The sequence below is a fragment of the Diplotaxodon limnothrissa genome, linkage group LG9 (assembly GCF_057381915.1).
Source record: "Diplotaxodon limnothrissa isolate DT_005_m linkage group LG9, D_limnothrissa_male_GT1.1, whole genome shotgun sequence".
Lineage (NCBI taxonomy): Eukaryota > Metazoa > Chordata > Actinopteri > Cichliformes > Cichlidae > Diplotaxodon > Diplotaxodon limnothrissa.
In genome coordinates, this window is record NC_140604.1 from 34,193,879 (window position 1) to 34,210,793 (window position 16,915).

At 47.8% G+C, this 16,915-nt stretch overlaps 1 protein-coding gene across 1 annotated transcript in view; it reads right to left on the minus strand.

The window, feature by feature from the left end:
• The window catches only part of LOC146625992 (sodium channel protein type 3 subunit alpha-like), a 206,402-nt gene that overhangs the window by 24,507 nt on the left and 164,980 nt on the right, over positions 1–16,915 (minus strand). Inside the window, exons 23-24 of the mRNA XM_085363113.1 lie at positions 3,179–3,333; positions 2,105–2,278 (exon numbers count right to left, since the gene is read on the minus strand). Of these exons, the coding sequence (XP_085219239.1) occupies positions 2,105–2,278; positions 3,179–3,333 (329 nt within the window). The remainder of the gene's footprint in view (positions 1–2,104; positions 2,279–3,178; positions 3,334–16,915) is intronic.

Sequence of the window (16,915 nt, forward strand, 5' to 3'; positions counted from 1 at the left end):
ACCGCTGCTATTTTTAGATCTCTTCCAGGACATCTCTGACATTATAGTTTCCACATTTGTGGTTCGCTTGGGTCCCTGTGACGTGACTCACTCACTGTCCATTGACGAGTTTGAATGCGAGAGTCTGAGCGGACGTGAAACATACCTGCCTGATTTTTGTGCCCATGCAAAAAAACGCGCACCAACTACAAATGTGCCCAGGCACCGAACCTAAAAGAAGTATTACTGAGGAATGATCACTCGGCCATCGAGTCTCCAGCTGTACGTGTCCACAACAGAGTATAATCCAAGCTCGCTACTGTGCACTCTGTGATTTTACTGTGAAAACCTGCATAGAAACTGACCTGAATTGTGTAAGGAAGCTCGTAGTGATGAGAGCTGAGATTTCGGCTACAACCAAACCTGTGCAACAGAATTTGTCCAAAGGAGAGGAGTCAGACTGTTGGAATGCATCATAGAGGTACAACGGGACAGAATGAGAGATCTAAAAATAGATGTTGTACTGAAAGTCATCCTGAGGTTCACAAGACGATGATCTTGAACAGTCAAACCCAGGAAAGATGTTTGAAACCCTGATGTTAAGTCCCTGGAACATCTGCAGAAACTGAACTACAGACAGATTGACGTCCAGGAAACATTAAACATTAAATAAACACCTCAAACTGACAGTGAGTTTTTATCTCCGACATCGCAACAACATTTATTCTGGAGCTTTCTTCCAACCATGACGAGACGTAGAGAGAACACGTCCTGATGGTTATTGAATTTCAAAATGTTTGCTGGGACTTTAAATCAGGGGCCCGATTTTTAGAGGTCAGTCTCTGGAACTTTTTGATCACACTCTTACTTTTGCATCACAGCATTCATAGTGTTTCCCAAGTTGTAGACTAACAGGGACAAAATACCATCTATGACAACACAATGGATACATGCAGTCAATAAAATACTCAGATTACTTTTGTCTGTACAAAATACTTATTATACTTATTTTTTCTTCATCACAGTTTGCTGTCTGTCAAAATTAGGGATGGGTATCGTTTAGGTTTTATCCGATACCGGTGCCAAACCGGTACTTTTGAAACGGTGCCGGTGCTTAAAGAATGGAGAACAGAAACTTTGTCCAAAAACCTCTCATGTTCAGCTGTTTTTTGTAAAAAGATAACAATGTTAGCCTTTTCTGCAGCTATGGGGCATATATGGCATCACTCTTGGCTGGAAGCAGTGCTTAATCAATGGAAAAAACACAAACTTTGTCCTAAACCTCTCATGTTTAACTGTTTTCCACTTTTTCTTTGGTCATTTTAGCCTTTTTGGCCAGGGTGAAGGGAGTATCTGCCATCAAACAAGAAGACAGCCGCATGTAGCTATGATGATGTTTGCTAGTTCACCTTACCTGCATTAATGTAATAACGTGGTTAGCCTACTCAACGTAAATTACACACGAACAACATTAAGCTACTCACGCAGAGAAGAACGGCTGCTGCTGCATCATCATCCTCATCATTTCTGCTACACTGGCAGGGCTAGGGGCCAGGACTCTCCTCTTCGGATGTTGGGATGTTGCTAACTCCGGGTCTGATAACAGGCACCACACCCACAGTAGATGTGCTCGGTGTGAAGTCTCGCAGCAAGCTATCAAATACGGCGCATTTCTCGGCTTTAACAAAACGCTATGCGTCGCCAGGTGTTTCATCAGATTCGAGGTGTTACCTCCTTTGACAGTATCACAGTATCAGCTTAAAGCACTTGTTGCTGCTGAGTTTGCATATTTTGCTGTGAAGTACAGCCAGACTTTTGACCGCTTCGCCTTGGACATTTTTGATCCGTAGCTCTGCTCTAAAAGAACGTATGTACCTGGACCCGTCTCCTATTCTTGGAAAGGTAAAATGATTGGCTAGAATCCAAAGTGTATGACATCTCAGAAAAAAAAGCACCGAAATAAAGCACCGAAATGTGCACTGCTTTTCAGTCTGGTTACTACCGTTTATGCCAGACACCGGTACCCATCCCTAGTCAAAATTTGTAGCCTTTTTGTGTCACCAACATAAAAGCTAAAGTGAGTGACTGGCTGATAATCTGATAAATAAATAAATCAATAACTTACATCAACGATGAGGAAGTCCAGCCAGCACCAGTAGTTGGTGAAGTACTTTTTGAAGCCGTAGGCGAGCCACTTGAGCAACATCTCCAGGATGAAAATGTAGGTGAAGATCTTGTCGGCGTACTCTAGCACCACTTTGATCACCCTCCTCTGCTCGATGTAGATGTCCTCAAAAGCCTGAACGGGGGTGGAGAGAGCTTTGATTTGATTCACTTCAACAATTTTTAGTCTCAGATTTTAGCGGCTCACTCCAGCTATGTAGTCCTGGATCTCCAACATCAACTGCATACATTATATGTTTACATTATATTATTACAAACAGCTGTGCTGATGATCAGTGAAATGTGTTTTATGTATATATGAAGATAATTGTGTAAATCACTGCTAATCCAGAACAAAGAACGGATTTATGTTGCTGCTGTTTGTCTCAATTTTTGAAAGCGAACTCAAAATGTGTTGATCATCTGTTCTGTAATTAGACGGTTCATTAAATGTAAATCTGTGTAAGGCCGGAGTTTGACTTCATCCAGATAAAAAGTGAATGTTTTCATACGGTTTATTTTTCAGCACAAAGACTCAGGAGACAAAGAAACAAAGACGTTTTTATGAATGCTTAATGGTTTTACTGGTCTGGCTCATTTGAGATTAAATGGGGCCGATGAACTAAAATGGGTCTGACAGTAGAATATATTAGTAATGCTGTGTATATAAACACAAATAAACACAGTAAGTGATATAAACTAAAGTACAGTGAAGTAAAGTGGTATTCATTGAACTAATTCAGTGATGCTGCCTTCATTAGACAGTTGCAGTCAACTGAAGCAAGAGGATTTCTTTAGTTCAGTTACTTTACTGAGTAAATATATAAATGTAAATAGAGCTCATTTATTGTATAAATGAAAGTACATTAAGATACAAAAACATAAAGTTAAAAATACAACCGCAATAAATAAAACAATAGTTAGCAAAAAATTATCTTTATTACAGTTAGAATGAAGCTAAAGGAGACTGTGTGTGTGTGTGTGTGTGTGTGTGTGTGTGCGTGTGCGTGTGTGTGTGTGTGTGTGTGTGTCTGACCAGCGCTCCGGAGCTGAGGAGGATCATGAAGATGATGAAGGTCTCGAACCAGCTGTGCTCTACAATCTGGTAACAGGTCTTCCTCGTCCTCCACCACATCTGTCCGAGACCTACGGTGGTGTCGATGTCGCAGCACTGAAACCTGGCCACGCACACTGTGGGCGAGAGAGAAGCGCACAAAGAGACAGAAAAATGACTGCACATTCATTTCATTACACCTTAACTGTCAGATACTTTGAAGCCCTTATCATAATAATGAGGTATAACAAAGGAGCAAGATGAGAGGTTTTCCTCCCGTCGACTCTTTCCTTGATCGCACGAAGTTTAACAAACTGAGCTTGTGTGAGTTTGAACTCACAGTTGTGCCTTGCTTCGGGGCACGCTGGTGTCATCGCTACAACAGAAACTCAGGACCACAACACGCCTGCTTTGTAGTATGCAGATGACCCGGAGCCTAAAGTGCTGTGTGTGTGTTCTCTTGCATAAGCCCCGACTCCTCGGCAGATGTTAAGCTTCCGCTTTCCCACAACAACCCAATGATCGTGCGTGTGTGCATGTGTGTGTGTGTGTGTGTGTGCATGTGTGTGTGTGTGTGTGTGTGTGCGTGCGTGTGTGATGCAGTGAAGATGGTAGCAGATTGCTGCAGATTTATTTTCTGCTCCAAACTGTATTTAACTCTTTCAATCCACTTTCCAGTTTCTTTCATGTTTCTTTAAAATGACCTTTTGTGTCTTTCTTCATATTTCCTGTCATATTTCTCCTGTTCCACTGAGATGCGATGTTCATATTAAACGTGGCCAAAGATTCAGTTACTAAGCTGTCTAAGCACCTTATTGTCATTGCATATGTACAAGGAAATTATGGAAAATACATTATTTGACTGAATTCAATATTTGGTATTTTTATATGAAATGATATAGATTTCATGTGGGTGATTAAAATGATAGTGAAGTGGTACAAAAAAGAAACCTGAGCCAATAAGATGAATTTTGTCAAATTAATTTAGTTTTTCAAGTTTTCAAGTGAACAAGATAAAATGGTAAATAAATAAATTAAATGGTAAATGGCCTGTATTTATATAGCGCTTTACTAGTCCCTAAGGACCCCAAAGCGCTTTACATATCCAGTCATCCACCCATTCACACACACATTCACACACTGGTGATGGCAGCTACATTGTAAATGTAAAGTTTAGATAAAATCTGGTGCTTAGTTACAGATCCTAGTTATTTTGTTTTTCCTGTATAACTTTCTGATCTGCGTCTGTCATTTAAACTCTGATGAAAAAGATCCTAAAATGAAAAACACACTACAGCTTTGTGCTTCTCTTTTTTTATCAGTGTGTGTCGTCACTTTGTACACTGAGTACTGCTGAGCTGCGTTGAAATGCAGTGATATTATCACTCAGCCAGTTACTTACTGCCGTGCATCATCCTATGAGTAAGTGCTGATGAAGCGAGGATCAGATTCCCGTTATTCCTGCTTTATCGCCCATTAAACGCTTGCTGCTAGCATGTCCGGGTTCAGCCAGTTTGGGCTACTAGAACAGCAGATTGCAACCTGATGTTGACTCACAATCAGGACCGGGAACTTCAAGACAATGATTGCTTGAGTTAGGGATGCTGACGTTCCCTTTGGCAAGACATGATGATGGCTTAGTAACTGACAGTGGAGATGGGGGAATGAGCTTGACAACTTGATCAAGTGCATGTGGTCAGTGGAGAGTGATGGCTCAGCGGTGACATCACACAGAGAGGGGTAGGTCATGACTCAACTCTATGATCTGTTGTGCAACAACTTCCCCATCCATATTTTTCCAGGAGTAGCTACACAACTATAGTTTTTTCTACTAATGGCAATTTCTCAGCCATGTGAATTTGATGCTTGTGTTTTATATTCATTCCTGCTAAAATCAGACAAGACCCCAGCATCTGTTAACAAATGTTATTTCATGCAGGCCTTTTCCCACTTGCATGATGGATGAATGGACAGAGTTCGTGTTTCCTCCATTTGAAACTGCTTCCGTAGGTTTAAGCGGGATTATTTTAACATTTAAGAATTAGGGGTAGGGCATCTCACGGTTTTGATAACCAAGTGCTGGTGAGTTGGTAATGTTTGAATGCTGTGATGGTGAGAGCTGAAAAGAAATACTCCTTTGGTATGACATGAACTGTGGGTACTTCTCACTTGTGGGCTATAAAAAGCTGGCACTTAAAACATGAAAAAATGTTTTTCCCCCCTTTTGATTTCTTTGAGTATTTATTAGTTGCTGACAGTTTGTTTTGCTATGAACCACCGGATGTCAATTAAACCTCAGTCACACAGTCGTAGAGACTTTTTGGTGACCCCCTGGTGACTCCCAGTCCCTACAGAAAAATAACTATTCCTCAACCAGTTGGTGAGTGGTCTGGACATTGTTGGCAGTTGCTGGTTAACCCTTTAAGACCTACCATAGAACCAAGTCCGCCAGAGCTTATATTATATTTTTACATGCTGTAGAGCCATTTTTGGGAGCATTTCAAGTTGCTATACATCAATACAACCATTATAGCCGAAATGTTAATAATATGTCTGCATTAAGTGCATTGTAACTACATAAATTGTAAAAAAGTGCAATAAACTACAAAAAAATTGAAAATCGTTTTTGTTTTTTTAGCATATATTTGTAGTTAGAGAAATTTAAGAGGCTTATCCCTGAAAACTGTAAATACAAAAAAGTTGCACAAAATAGTTTCCCACCACAGGAAATTTATTTTGAGTGTCTTCATAGTTTTATTTTTGAAATACACCAATTTTTATATAGTGCAGGAAAAACTAAAATAAATATTATACTGCAAATTTGCAAAAAAGCAGCATATGCATCAAAATAAACTATTTCCAGCAGTGCAATATGAGTCCTCAGCATCCCAGAAACGACACAGAAAGTCATAAAGTCAAAGATAACTTTTAAAAAGACCAGTATAGGCCCTGAGGCCCTGATGGTAAAAAACTACATTTCCGTGAAAATGACATCACTTCCGGTTTCAGGAAGGTCATGGCGGACATGTGATAGTTCGCACTGACATCTATTCCAACGTAGGAAGTGTTACAAACAGCTGATCGGATCGGCAAAGCATGTTTCTGGAATATTATGTTTTTGTTGCTGCAAGTGCTTTTTATGCAGTTTTTGCAAAGCTATATGTGGAAGGAAACCGTGACCGAGGACAAGCTGATGGCATAAGATGTAAGTACAACTCCTCCGGTTTCGTATGCAAAAAAAATTATTGCGCTAGCTCACGTGGTTGCAGTGCTACCGGGATTTAAAAAATAGTTGTGCAAAACAGAGCGTGCCCGCTCTGACCGGCTTTGAAGGGTTATAAGTGCAACCAAAAACCTCCTTGCATTCTATTTGGCTGATAGCAAGCTGCTGAAATCATCTGTAGCTTGCTTGGAAGATGCCAGCTTGTTTGCAAACCCTGGGATTCTCAGGCAAATTCTGTAGTTCTGTTTCCTTCAAACGTATTATTATAGGAAACAATGCAAGCGTTTGGGTACAGTTTAAAAAAATGAAGTAAACCGATTTTCAGTTAACACCAGTTGATGATTTAAGAACTGTCAGTGAATTTTTCTGAAAAATATTTTTTTAAAATTTGTTTCAACTGCACCAGAATTCTTTTTCAATGACTGAAATTTAGACTTAAAGAAAAAGGAAAATCTGCAAATATAAAGAGAACTATATATTTGGATTTAAGCCATTTATATGGAAGAGGAATAACTGGCCCAAGAGTGGAGCCCTGATGAACACCAAACTTTTACTGTGCTTTTACAGAAAGGCAGCTCAACTCTATCATTGTTTCATTTTAGTTGTTAAGACTTAATGCCTTCAACTTTAAGGCACCCCAGTACTGCCATCAAGATGAGCCGTAATAAATATGTAGTCACATGTCACTTTATTCGAGCCTCGGCTTGGACAGTCTCGGTCGTTGTGTCCTTGGGCAAGACACTTCACCCGTTGCCTACTGGTGGTGGTCAGAGGGCCCGGTGGCGCCAGTGTCCGGCAGCCTCGCCTCTGTCAGTGCGCCCCAGGGTGGCTGTGGCTACAATGTAGCTTGCCATCACCAGTGTGTGAATGTGTGTGTGAATGGGTGGATGACTGGATATGTAAAGCGCTTTGGGGTCCTTAGGGACTAGTAAAGCGCTATATAAATACAGGCCATTTACCATTTATGTACAGTAAGTGAAAACATTTTCTCCTGGTTTCATGGTTGTTTCCTATAACAAACAGAATGAAAAAAATCACAAGCTGCTCTTCACTCTGCTGATTGCCGCGTTCGCCTGCCTGTAATTAGAGCTCTGATTACCCCGGCTTTCTGTCTCCATGGCTACTAATAGGCTTTTCTCCAATATGTCAGTCGGATAATCCAATGAAAACAAGTGAACAGTAATCCGACACTCAATCAGCCCACTTGGCAAGAGTTATTATCTGTGCGCGTGTGTGCATTAGGAAACCCCCTCTGCTTGTACTGACTGCAGTCTTAATAAACACATTTGCTGCTATAAACTCTTACTGAATGTCTCGTTACATCACCTGTTGGTCAACCTGACGCCTCCTTCGTTACTCTCGATCTCTGCTGTGCACACCATTGATCCGTTATTGAACGCTACTGAGAAAACGCTCCTGAATGATCTCCTGCCAGGTGATTGCATTTGATCCTTGTTGCCTCCACATAAATGTCACAATCTCAACACACACACACACACACACAGACACACACACACACACACACACCTATACTATATCAGCAGAAATTCTAGAAAGTTCAAATGTGAATATTCTTCCAAAAGGTGTCTGATGGGCGAATGAATGAGCTGACATCATCAGCCTCAGCTCCCTACGCTCTGCATACTACGTTCGTCTTCATATATAAAACTAATGTCACATTTAAAATAAAATAAAGGTTAATAAACAGTCGGGCGAGTAGTAAAGTCAACTAAGTAAAGACATAAAGAGCAGAGGCTGTGAAGGTGCTGGAGGATGCCCATGACCATGCATTTACAATAATTATACACTTAATAACCTTTTATTTTCTTTAGTTTCTCCTTGTAATAGATCCTGTACTTATCCCCTTTGTCAATGAATTATATATACCTTCACGGGGTCACTTCATTAGGTACAGCTTGTGCTTTAATACCTCATAACTTTCTCAGGGATTCATAATATATTCTTGTTAGGAGGTGGTGGGTAGGTGTACTGTTGTTGTTTGGGTTTTGTTTTCCTTTTGGTTATAGGTAGGCGAGGCGGGGCTTGATGGCATTCCAACACACCTGCGACGCATCGGACGTCATCAGTGAGCGCTTTTAGGGAGCAGAGTCACGGACGTCTGGTGTCGGAGTATTATCGCTGTCACAAGTGGTAACTAGTCAGCACAGGCTGCATCTGTTGATTTTACGCTGTGGAGCTGTATGTTTTAAAGGATCCACGTTTCGCCTACTTTTCTTTGTCTTAGCCTGTTCCATCGCCTGCCCGCCTACCTAGGATTTTGTGTTGGCTATTCTGGATCCGCGACGGAGTGCTATGTACCATCAGGCGGCGATCACCGCAGCGGCTGTGGTTTGGGTGGTCAAGTAAGCTCTCCAACTCTCTCCGTCCACTTGTGTTTAACGTTCGGCTATCAACGGTATGCCATAAACCCTGTTTTGTTCCCTGTTGTCAGGTAGCTCCGGTGCGTCTGCTACCTACCTGTATGCTTCGGCTCCATCTCATCGCCTCGGTGTTTTCCTGCTGGCACATTTTTATTTATCACTGTATATAGCCTCTTTCCCTTGTAAATATTCCCCCTTGCTTGTGTATATATAAAACTTGCATCACCAACTATTCTGCGTCCGTGTGTGTTTCTGCCACGTAATCCATCTGTGTAATCCAGCTAACCTAACAGAATACTCCGACCATTTTTGATGGATTCGGCAGAACACACAGGTCCCGCGTCCGGCGATTTACTCCAGAAACACGAGGAGTCTTTGTCTAGTTTGTCTCGGCAGTTGGCGGCGTCCGAGCAATGGGCAGGCCGAGTTAATGAGACCCTGTCGGCCATTCAAGAGACTTTGGCTCGGCTAGTTCCTCCTACTGCTCCCGTTGTTCCTGCTTCCCCGCCCGTACCATCTGCCTCACTGAGTGTGGGCTCTGTTCGTGACCCCGCTCCCCCGGCTCTGGTGCCTTTTACGGGAGAGTTGGGCCGTTGCGGGGGTTTTTTGATTCAGGTTTCTTTGCTTTTTCAGCGTTATCCCCAAGCGTTTTCCAATGATGCTGTTAAGATTTCTCATGTTATCGGTGCCCTTCGTGATCGTGCTTTGGACTGGGCCGAGGCTTATCTCGCTTTGCATCCCGTGGAGACTGTCACGTATGAGCAGTTTGTTCAGGATTTTAAGGCGGTTTTTCACCACCCCCTGCGCTCGGATGAGGCCGCGCGGCAACTGCACGGGCTCCGCCAAGGGGGCCGGTCGGTGGCGGAGTTTTCTATTGATTTCCGGGTTAAAGCCGCGGAGACGGGGTGGGGTGAGGACGCGTTGCGCGGGGCTTTCGTCATTGGATTGGACGATCGCATGAAGGATGAGCTCGCCACTCGTGACGAACCGGAGAGTTTCGAGGCTCTAGTTAATCTGGCTATTCGTATCGATAATCGCCTTCGCGAGCGTGAGAGGGAGAGGGGTGGCCGGGTCTGTGCTGGAAGTGCTGAGCGCGCCGCGGTGCGCACAATATTCCGTCCTCCTCCTCCCGGTCCGGCCCGCGCACGGTCTCCTCCGGCGTCCGCCGCTGAGGAGCCTATGCAGTTGGGTCGTACACGGCTGACGCTGGAGGAGCGTCGGAGGCGGTTTGAGGGACGGTTGTGTTTGTATTGTGGCCAGTCGGGCCATTTTGTGTCCACCTGCCCGTTGCGGTCAAAAGGCGGTGCCCACCAGTAACTGTGGGGGTACTGGTGGGTGGCACTTCCTCTCTTTCCCAAATTCCCCGCATGCAACTTCCTGCTGTCGTGAATGCCGCGTCTGGCGCTTTCTCTACTAACGCGCTTTTGGATTCTGGCGCTGAGCAGAATTTTATTGACGGCGGTCTCACGAGGCGCCTCGGGATTAAGACTATACCCTTGCGGGTTCCCGTCTCTGTTGTGGCTCTCACCGGTCAGTTACTGCCCTCCGTCACTCATGAGACTGAACCGGTTTCGTTGATTCTTTCTGGTAATCATCGTGAGGTTCTTCGTTTTTTTGTTTTTTCCTCCCCGGAGTCTCCCATCGTTTTAGGGTATCCGTGGTTCGAGCGTCATAATCCTCATATCAATTGGTCCTCCCGTCGCATTGAGAGTTGGAGTAGCCACTGCTTGTCTCACTGTTTACAGTCTGCTCTTCCGCCTTCGCCTGTCTGCTCGTCTAAGCTGGCGCCCGAGGAGGTGGATCTTTCGTCTGTACCCGAACAATATCATGATCTGTCGGCGGTTTTCAGTAAACGCTGTGCGCTTTCGCTTCCTCCCCATCGCCCTTATGATTGTGGCATTGAACTGTTACCTGGAGCTCCTTTGCCCACCAGCCGGCTGTATAACCTCTCTGGTCCAGAGAAGGCAGCCATGGAGAGGTATATTACGGAGTCACTGGAGGCGGGCCTGATTCGTCCATCATCTTCGCCGTTGGCGGCGGGTTTTTTCTTTGTGGATAAGAAAGATGGATCTCTCCGACCCTGCATTGATTTTCGGGGTCTTAATGACATTACTGTGAAGAACAAATATCCTCTTCCCCTGATCTCTTCTGCTTTTGAACCTTTACAGGACGCGGTCATTTTTACGAAGCTGGACCTTCGCAATGCGCACCATCTGGTGCACATGCGCCAGGGAGATGAGTGGAAGACGGCCTTTAACACTCACCGTGGACATTACGAATACTTGGTAATGCCTTTTGGTCTGACGAATGCGCCGGCAGTGTTTCAGGCGTTGATTAATGATGTGCTTCGGGACTTTTTGAATCGGTGTGTGTTCGTTTATTTGGATGACATCCTTGTTTTTTCGCGGTCGTTTGAGGACCATGTTCAGCAGGTGCGCAGCGTTTTGCAGCGCCGCCTGGAAAACAAACTTTTTGTGAAAGCGGAGAAGTGCGAGTTTCATGCTCATTCTGTGTCGTTCCTGGGCTATGTCTTTGCTAAGGGGCGGGTGGGGCCGGATCCTGGCAAAATCAGGGCGATTGCGGATTGGCCGACTCCTTCCTCGCGCAAACACCTGCAGAGGTTTTTGGGGTTTGCTAATTTTTATCGCCGATTTATTAAGAACTTCAGTCAGATCACCCTTCCGCTCACCCGGCTTACGTCCTCGGCTCGAGTTTTCTGTTGGTCTCCTGAGGCCGAGCAGGCGTTTGCTCGGTTGAAGGAGTTGTTTTGTTCCGCGCCCGTTCTCGCCCACCCGGATGGTGCCAGACAGTTTGTGGTGGAGGTGGATGCTTCTGATGTGGGTGCGGGGGCGGTGTTGTCGCAGCGCTCGCCCGATGATGGCCGTCTCCATCCGTGCGCATTTTTTTCGCGGCGGTTTTCTCCGGCTGAGCGGAACTATGACGTGGGTAATCGTGAGCTGCTGGCGGTTAAGCTGGCTTTGGAGGAGTGGCGTCACTGGTTGGAGGGGGCGGAACAGCCGTTTGTGGTTTGGACGGACCATAGGAACCTCTCTTATATTCGGAGTGCGAAGCGGCTTAACTCCAGGCAGGCCAGGTGGCAGCTGTTTTTTAGCCGGTTCCATTTTACGATCTCGTTTCGCCCGGGTTCTCGCAATGTTAAGCCGGACGCTTTGTCCCGTCAGTTTTCCCCCGCGTCTGAGTCTACGGGGGTGGTTCCGATCATCCCCTCGTCTTGCGTGGTGGGGGCCGTGACATGGGAGATCGAGAGCTTGGTGCGCCAGGCACAGCGGCAGGATCCGGACCCGGGTTCGGGCCCGCAGGGTAAACTGTTTGTTCCGGCGGCCGTGCGCGCGCGTGTCTTGCACTGGGCGCACGCGTCTCGTTTTGCTTGTCATCCTGGCGTGCGTCGTACGGTTTCCCTGCTACGGCGCTCCTTTTGGTGGCCCGCTTTGGCGAGGGATGCCCGCGAGTATGTGCTGGCCTGTGACACTTGTGCGCGCAATAAGAGCCGTCACCTGGCCCCCCCCGGGTTGCTGCATCCCCTGCCTGTCCCTGGTCGACCTTGGTCGCATATTGCAGTTGACTTTGTTACCGGGTTGCCACGTTCCGCTGGTCACTCGGTGATCCTCACCATTGTGGACAGGTTCTCCAAGGCGGCGCATTTTGTCCCTCTGTCTAAACTTCCTTCTGCCCTGGAGACTGCTCGCGTGCTCGTGGATCATGTTTTTCGGTTACATGGACTTCCTTTGGACATTGTGTCGGACCGGGGGCCTCAGTTTGTTTCTCGGGTGTGGAAGGCTTTTTGTACCGCGTTGGGAGTGGGGGTGAGCCTTTCCTCGGGCTATCACCCACAGTCTAATGGACAGACTGAAAGGGCCAATCAGCAGCTGGAGTCCGCCTTGCGCTGTGTGGCCTCCTCTGACCCCGCTTCCTGGAGTGGTCATCTTGCTTGGATTGAGTATGCTTATAACTCTCTCACCTCGGCAGCTACGGGGTTTTCTCCGTTTGAGGTCTGTCTGGGATATCAGCCGCCGTTGTTTCCTTCTCAGGAGGCGGAGATTGCGGTTCCGGCCGTGCGGGATCATCTACGTCGCAGTCGGAGGATTTGGCGCCGGACCAAGGCGGCGCTGCTCCGGACCATGTCTCAGACTCGCCGGGCTGCTGATCGGAGGAGAACGCCTGCGCCTCCATACACCGTGGGCCAACAGGTTTGGCTGTCCTCTGCGAATGTTCCTTTGAAGTGCGTGGCCAGGAAGCTTGCCCCTCGCTTCCTGGATCCTTTCACCATCCAACGCATCATCAATCCTGTTTCTGTGAGGCTGCAACTACCGGCTTCTATGAGGATTCATCCTACGTTCCATGTTTCTCAACTGCAGCCAGTCTCTCACAGCCCGCTGTGCCCACCCGTGGAACCTCCTCCGCCCGCCCGGGTGGTGGACGGGGGTCCTGTCTATTCAGTCCGGCGGCTGCTGGATGTGCGCCGTCGTGGCCGAGGTTTCCAGTTTCTGGTGGACTGGGAGGGTTATGGCCCGGAGGAGCGCTCTTGGGTCTCGAGGGCCTTCATTGTGGACCCAGCGCTTATTGTGGATTTTTACAGGAGGCATCCTGACAAGCCTGGAGGACCGCCGGGTGGCGTTCCTTGAGGGGGGGATACTGTTAGGAGGTGGTGGGTAGGTGTACTGTTGTTGTTTGGGTTTTGTTTTCCTTTTGGTTATAGGTAGGCGAGGCGGGGCTTAATGGCATTCCAACACACCTGCGACGCATCGGACGTCATCAGTGAGCGCTTTTAGGGAGCAGAGTCACGGACGTCTGGTGTCGGAGTATTATCGCTGTCACAAGTGGTAACGAGTTAGCACAGGCTGCATCTGTTGATTTTACGCTGTGGAGCTGTATGTTTTAAAGGATCCACGTTTCGCCTACTTTTCTTTGTCTTAGCCTGTTCCATCGCCTGCCCGCCTACCTAGGATTTTGTGTTGGCTATTCTGGATCCGCGACGGAGTGCTACGTACCATCAGGCGGCGATCACCGCAGCGGCTGTGGTTTGGGTGGTCAAGTAAGCTCTCCAACTCTCTCCGTCCACTTGTGTTTAACGTTCGGCTATCAACGGTATGCCATAAACCCTGTTTTGTTCCCTGTTGTCAGGTAGCTCCGGTGCGTCTGCTACCTACCTGTATGCTTCGGCTCCATCTCATCGCCTCGGTGTTTTCCTGCTGGCACATTTTTATTTATCACTGTATATAGCCTCTTTCCCTTGTAAATATTCCCCCTTGCTTGTGTATATATAAAACTTGCATCACCAACTATTCTGCGTCCGTGTGTGTTTCTGCCACGTAATCCATCTGTGTAATCCAGCTAACCTAACAGAATACTCCGACCATTTTTGATGGATTCGGCAGAACACACAGGTCCCGCGTCCGGCGATTTACTCCAGAAACACGAGGAGTCTTTGTCTAGTTTGTCTCGGCAGTTGGCGGCGTCCGAGCAATGGGCAGGCCGAGTTAATGAGACCCTGTCGGCCATTCAAGAGACTTTGGCTCGGCTAGTTCCTCCTACTGCTCCCGTTGTTCCTGCTTCCCCGCCCGTACCATCTGCCTCACTGAGTGTGGGCTCTGTTCGTGACCCCGCTCCCCCGGCTCTGGTGCCTTTTACGGGAGAGTTGGGCCGTTGCGGGGGTTTTTTGATTCAGGTTTCTTTGCTTTTTCAGCGTTATCCCCAAGCGTTTTCCAATGATGCTGTTAAGATTTCTCATGTTATCGGTGCCCTTCGTGATCGTGCTTTGGACTGGGCCGAGGCTTATCTCGCTTTGCATCCCGTGGAGACTGTCACGTATGAGCAGTTTGTTCAGGATTTTAAGGCGGTTTTTCACCACCCCCTGCGCTCGGATGAGGCCGCGCGGCAACTGCACGGGCTCCGCCAAGGGGGCCGGTCGGTGGCGGAGTTTTCTATTGATTTCCGGGTTAAAGCCGCGGAGACGGGGTGGGGTGAGGACGCGTTGCGCGGGGCTTTCGTCATTGGATTGGACGATCGCATGAAGGATGAGCTCGCCACTCGTGACGAACCGGAGAGTTTCGAGGCTCTAGTTAATCTGGCTATTCGTATCGATAATCGCCTTCGCGAGCGTGAGAGGGAGAGGGGTGGCCGGGTCTGTGCTGGAAGTGCTGAGCGCGCCGCGGTGCGCACAATATTCCGTCCTCCTCCTCCCGGTCCGGCCCGCGCACGGTCTCCTCCGGCGTCCGCCGCTGAGGAGCCTATGCAGTTGGGTCGTACACGGCTGACGCTGGAGGAGCGTCGGAGGCGGTTTGAGGGACGGTTGTGTTTGTATTGTGGCCAGTCGGGCCATTTTGTGTCCACCTGCCCGTTGCGGTCAAAAGGCGGTGCCCACCAGTAACTGTGGGGGTACTGGTGGGTGGCACTTCCTCTCTTTCCCAAATTCCCCGCATGCAACTTCCTGCTGTCGTGAATGCCGCGTCTGGCGCTTTCTCTACTAACGCGCTTTTGGATTCTGGCGCTGAGCAGAATTTTATTGACGGCGGTCTCACGAGGCGCCTCGGGATTAAGACTATACCCTTGCGGGTTCCCGTCTCTGTTGTGGCTCTCACCGGTCAGTTACTGCCCTCCGTCACTCATGAGACTGAACCGGTTTCGTTGATTCTTTCTGGTAATCATCGTGAGGTTCTTCGTTTTTTTGTTTTTTCCTCCCCGGAGTCTCCCATCGTTTTAGGGTATCCGTGGTTCGAGCGTCATAATCCTCATATCAATTGGTCCTCCCGTCGCATTGAGAGTTGGAGTAGCCACTGCTTGTCTCACTGTTTACAGTCTGCTCTTCCGCCTTCGCCTGTCTGCTCGTCTAAGCTGGCGCCCGAGGAGGTGGATCTTTCGTCTGTACCCGAACAATATCATGATCTGTCGGCGGTTTTCAGTAAACGCTGTGCGCTTTCGCTTCCTCCCCATCGCCCTTATGATTGTGGCATTGAACTGTTACCTGGAGCTCCTTTGCCCACCAGCCGGCTGTATAACCTCTCTGGTCCAGAGAAGGCAGCCATGGAGAGGTATATTACGGAGTCACTGGAGGCGGGCCTGATTCGTCCATCATCTTCGCCGTTGGCGGCGGGTTTTTTCTTTGTGGATAAGAAAGATGGATCTCTCCGACCCTGCATTGATTTTCGGGGTCTTAATGACATTACTGTGAAGAACAAATATCCTCTTCCCCTGATCTCTTCTGCTTTTGAACCTTTACAGGACGCGGTCATTTTTACGAAGCTGGACCTTCGCAATGCGCACCATCTGGTGCACATGCGCCAGGGAGATGAGTGGAAGACGGCCTTTAACACTCACCGTGGACATTACGAATACTTGGTAATGCCTTTTGGTCTGACGAATGCGCCGGCAGTGTTTCAGGCGTTGATTAATGATGTGCTTCGGGACTTTTTGAATCGGTGTGTGTTCGTTTATTTGGATGACATCCTTGTTTTTTCGCGGTCGTTTGAGGACCATGTTCAGCAGGTGCGCAGCGTTTTGCAGCGCCGCCTGGAAAACAAACTTTTTGTGAAAGCGGAGAAGTGCGAGTTTCATGCTCATTCTGTGTCGTTCCTGGGCTATGTCTTTGCTAAGGGGCGGGTGGGGCCGGATCCTGGCAAAATCAGGGCGATTGCGGATTGGCCGACTCCTTCCTCGCGCAAACACCTGCAGAGGTTTTTGGGGTTTGCTAATTTTTATCGCCGATTTATTAAGAACTTCAGTCAGATCACCCTTCCGCTCACCCGGCTTACGTCCTCGGCTCGAGTTTTCTGTTGGTCTCCTGAGGCCGAGCAGGCGTTTGCTCGGTTGAAGGAGTTGTTTTGTTCCGCGCCCGTTCTCGCCCACCCGGATGGTGCCAGACAGTTTGTGGTGGAGGTGGATGCTTCTGATGTGGGTGCGGGGGCGGTGTTGTCGCAGCGCTCGCCCGATGATGGCCGTCTCCATCCGTGCGCATTTTTTTCGCGGCGGTTTTCTCCGGCTGAGCGGAACTATGACGTGGGTAATCGTGAGCTGCTGGCGGTTAAGCTGGCTTTGGAGGAGTGGCGTCACTGGTTGGAGGGGGCGGAACAGCCGTTTGTGGTTTGGACGGACCATAGG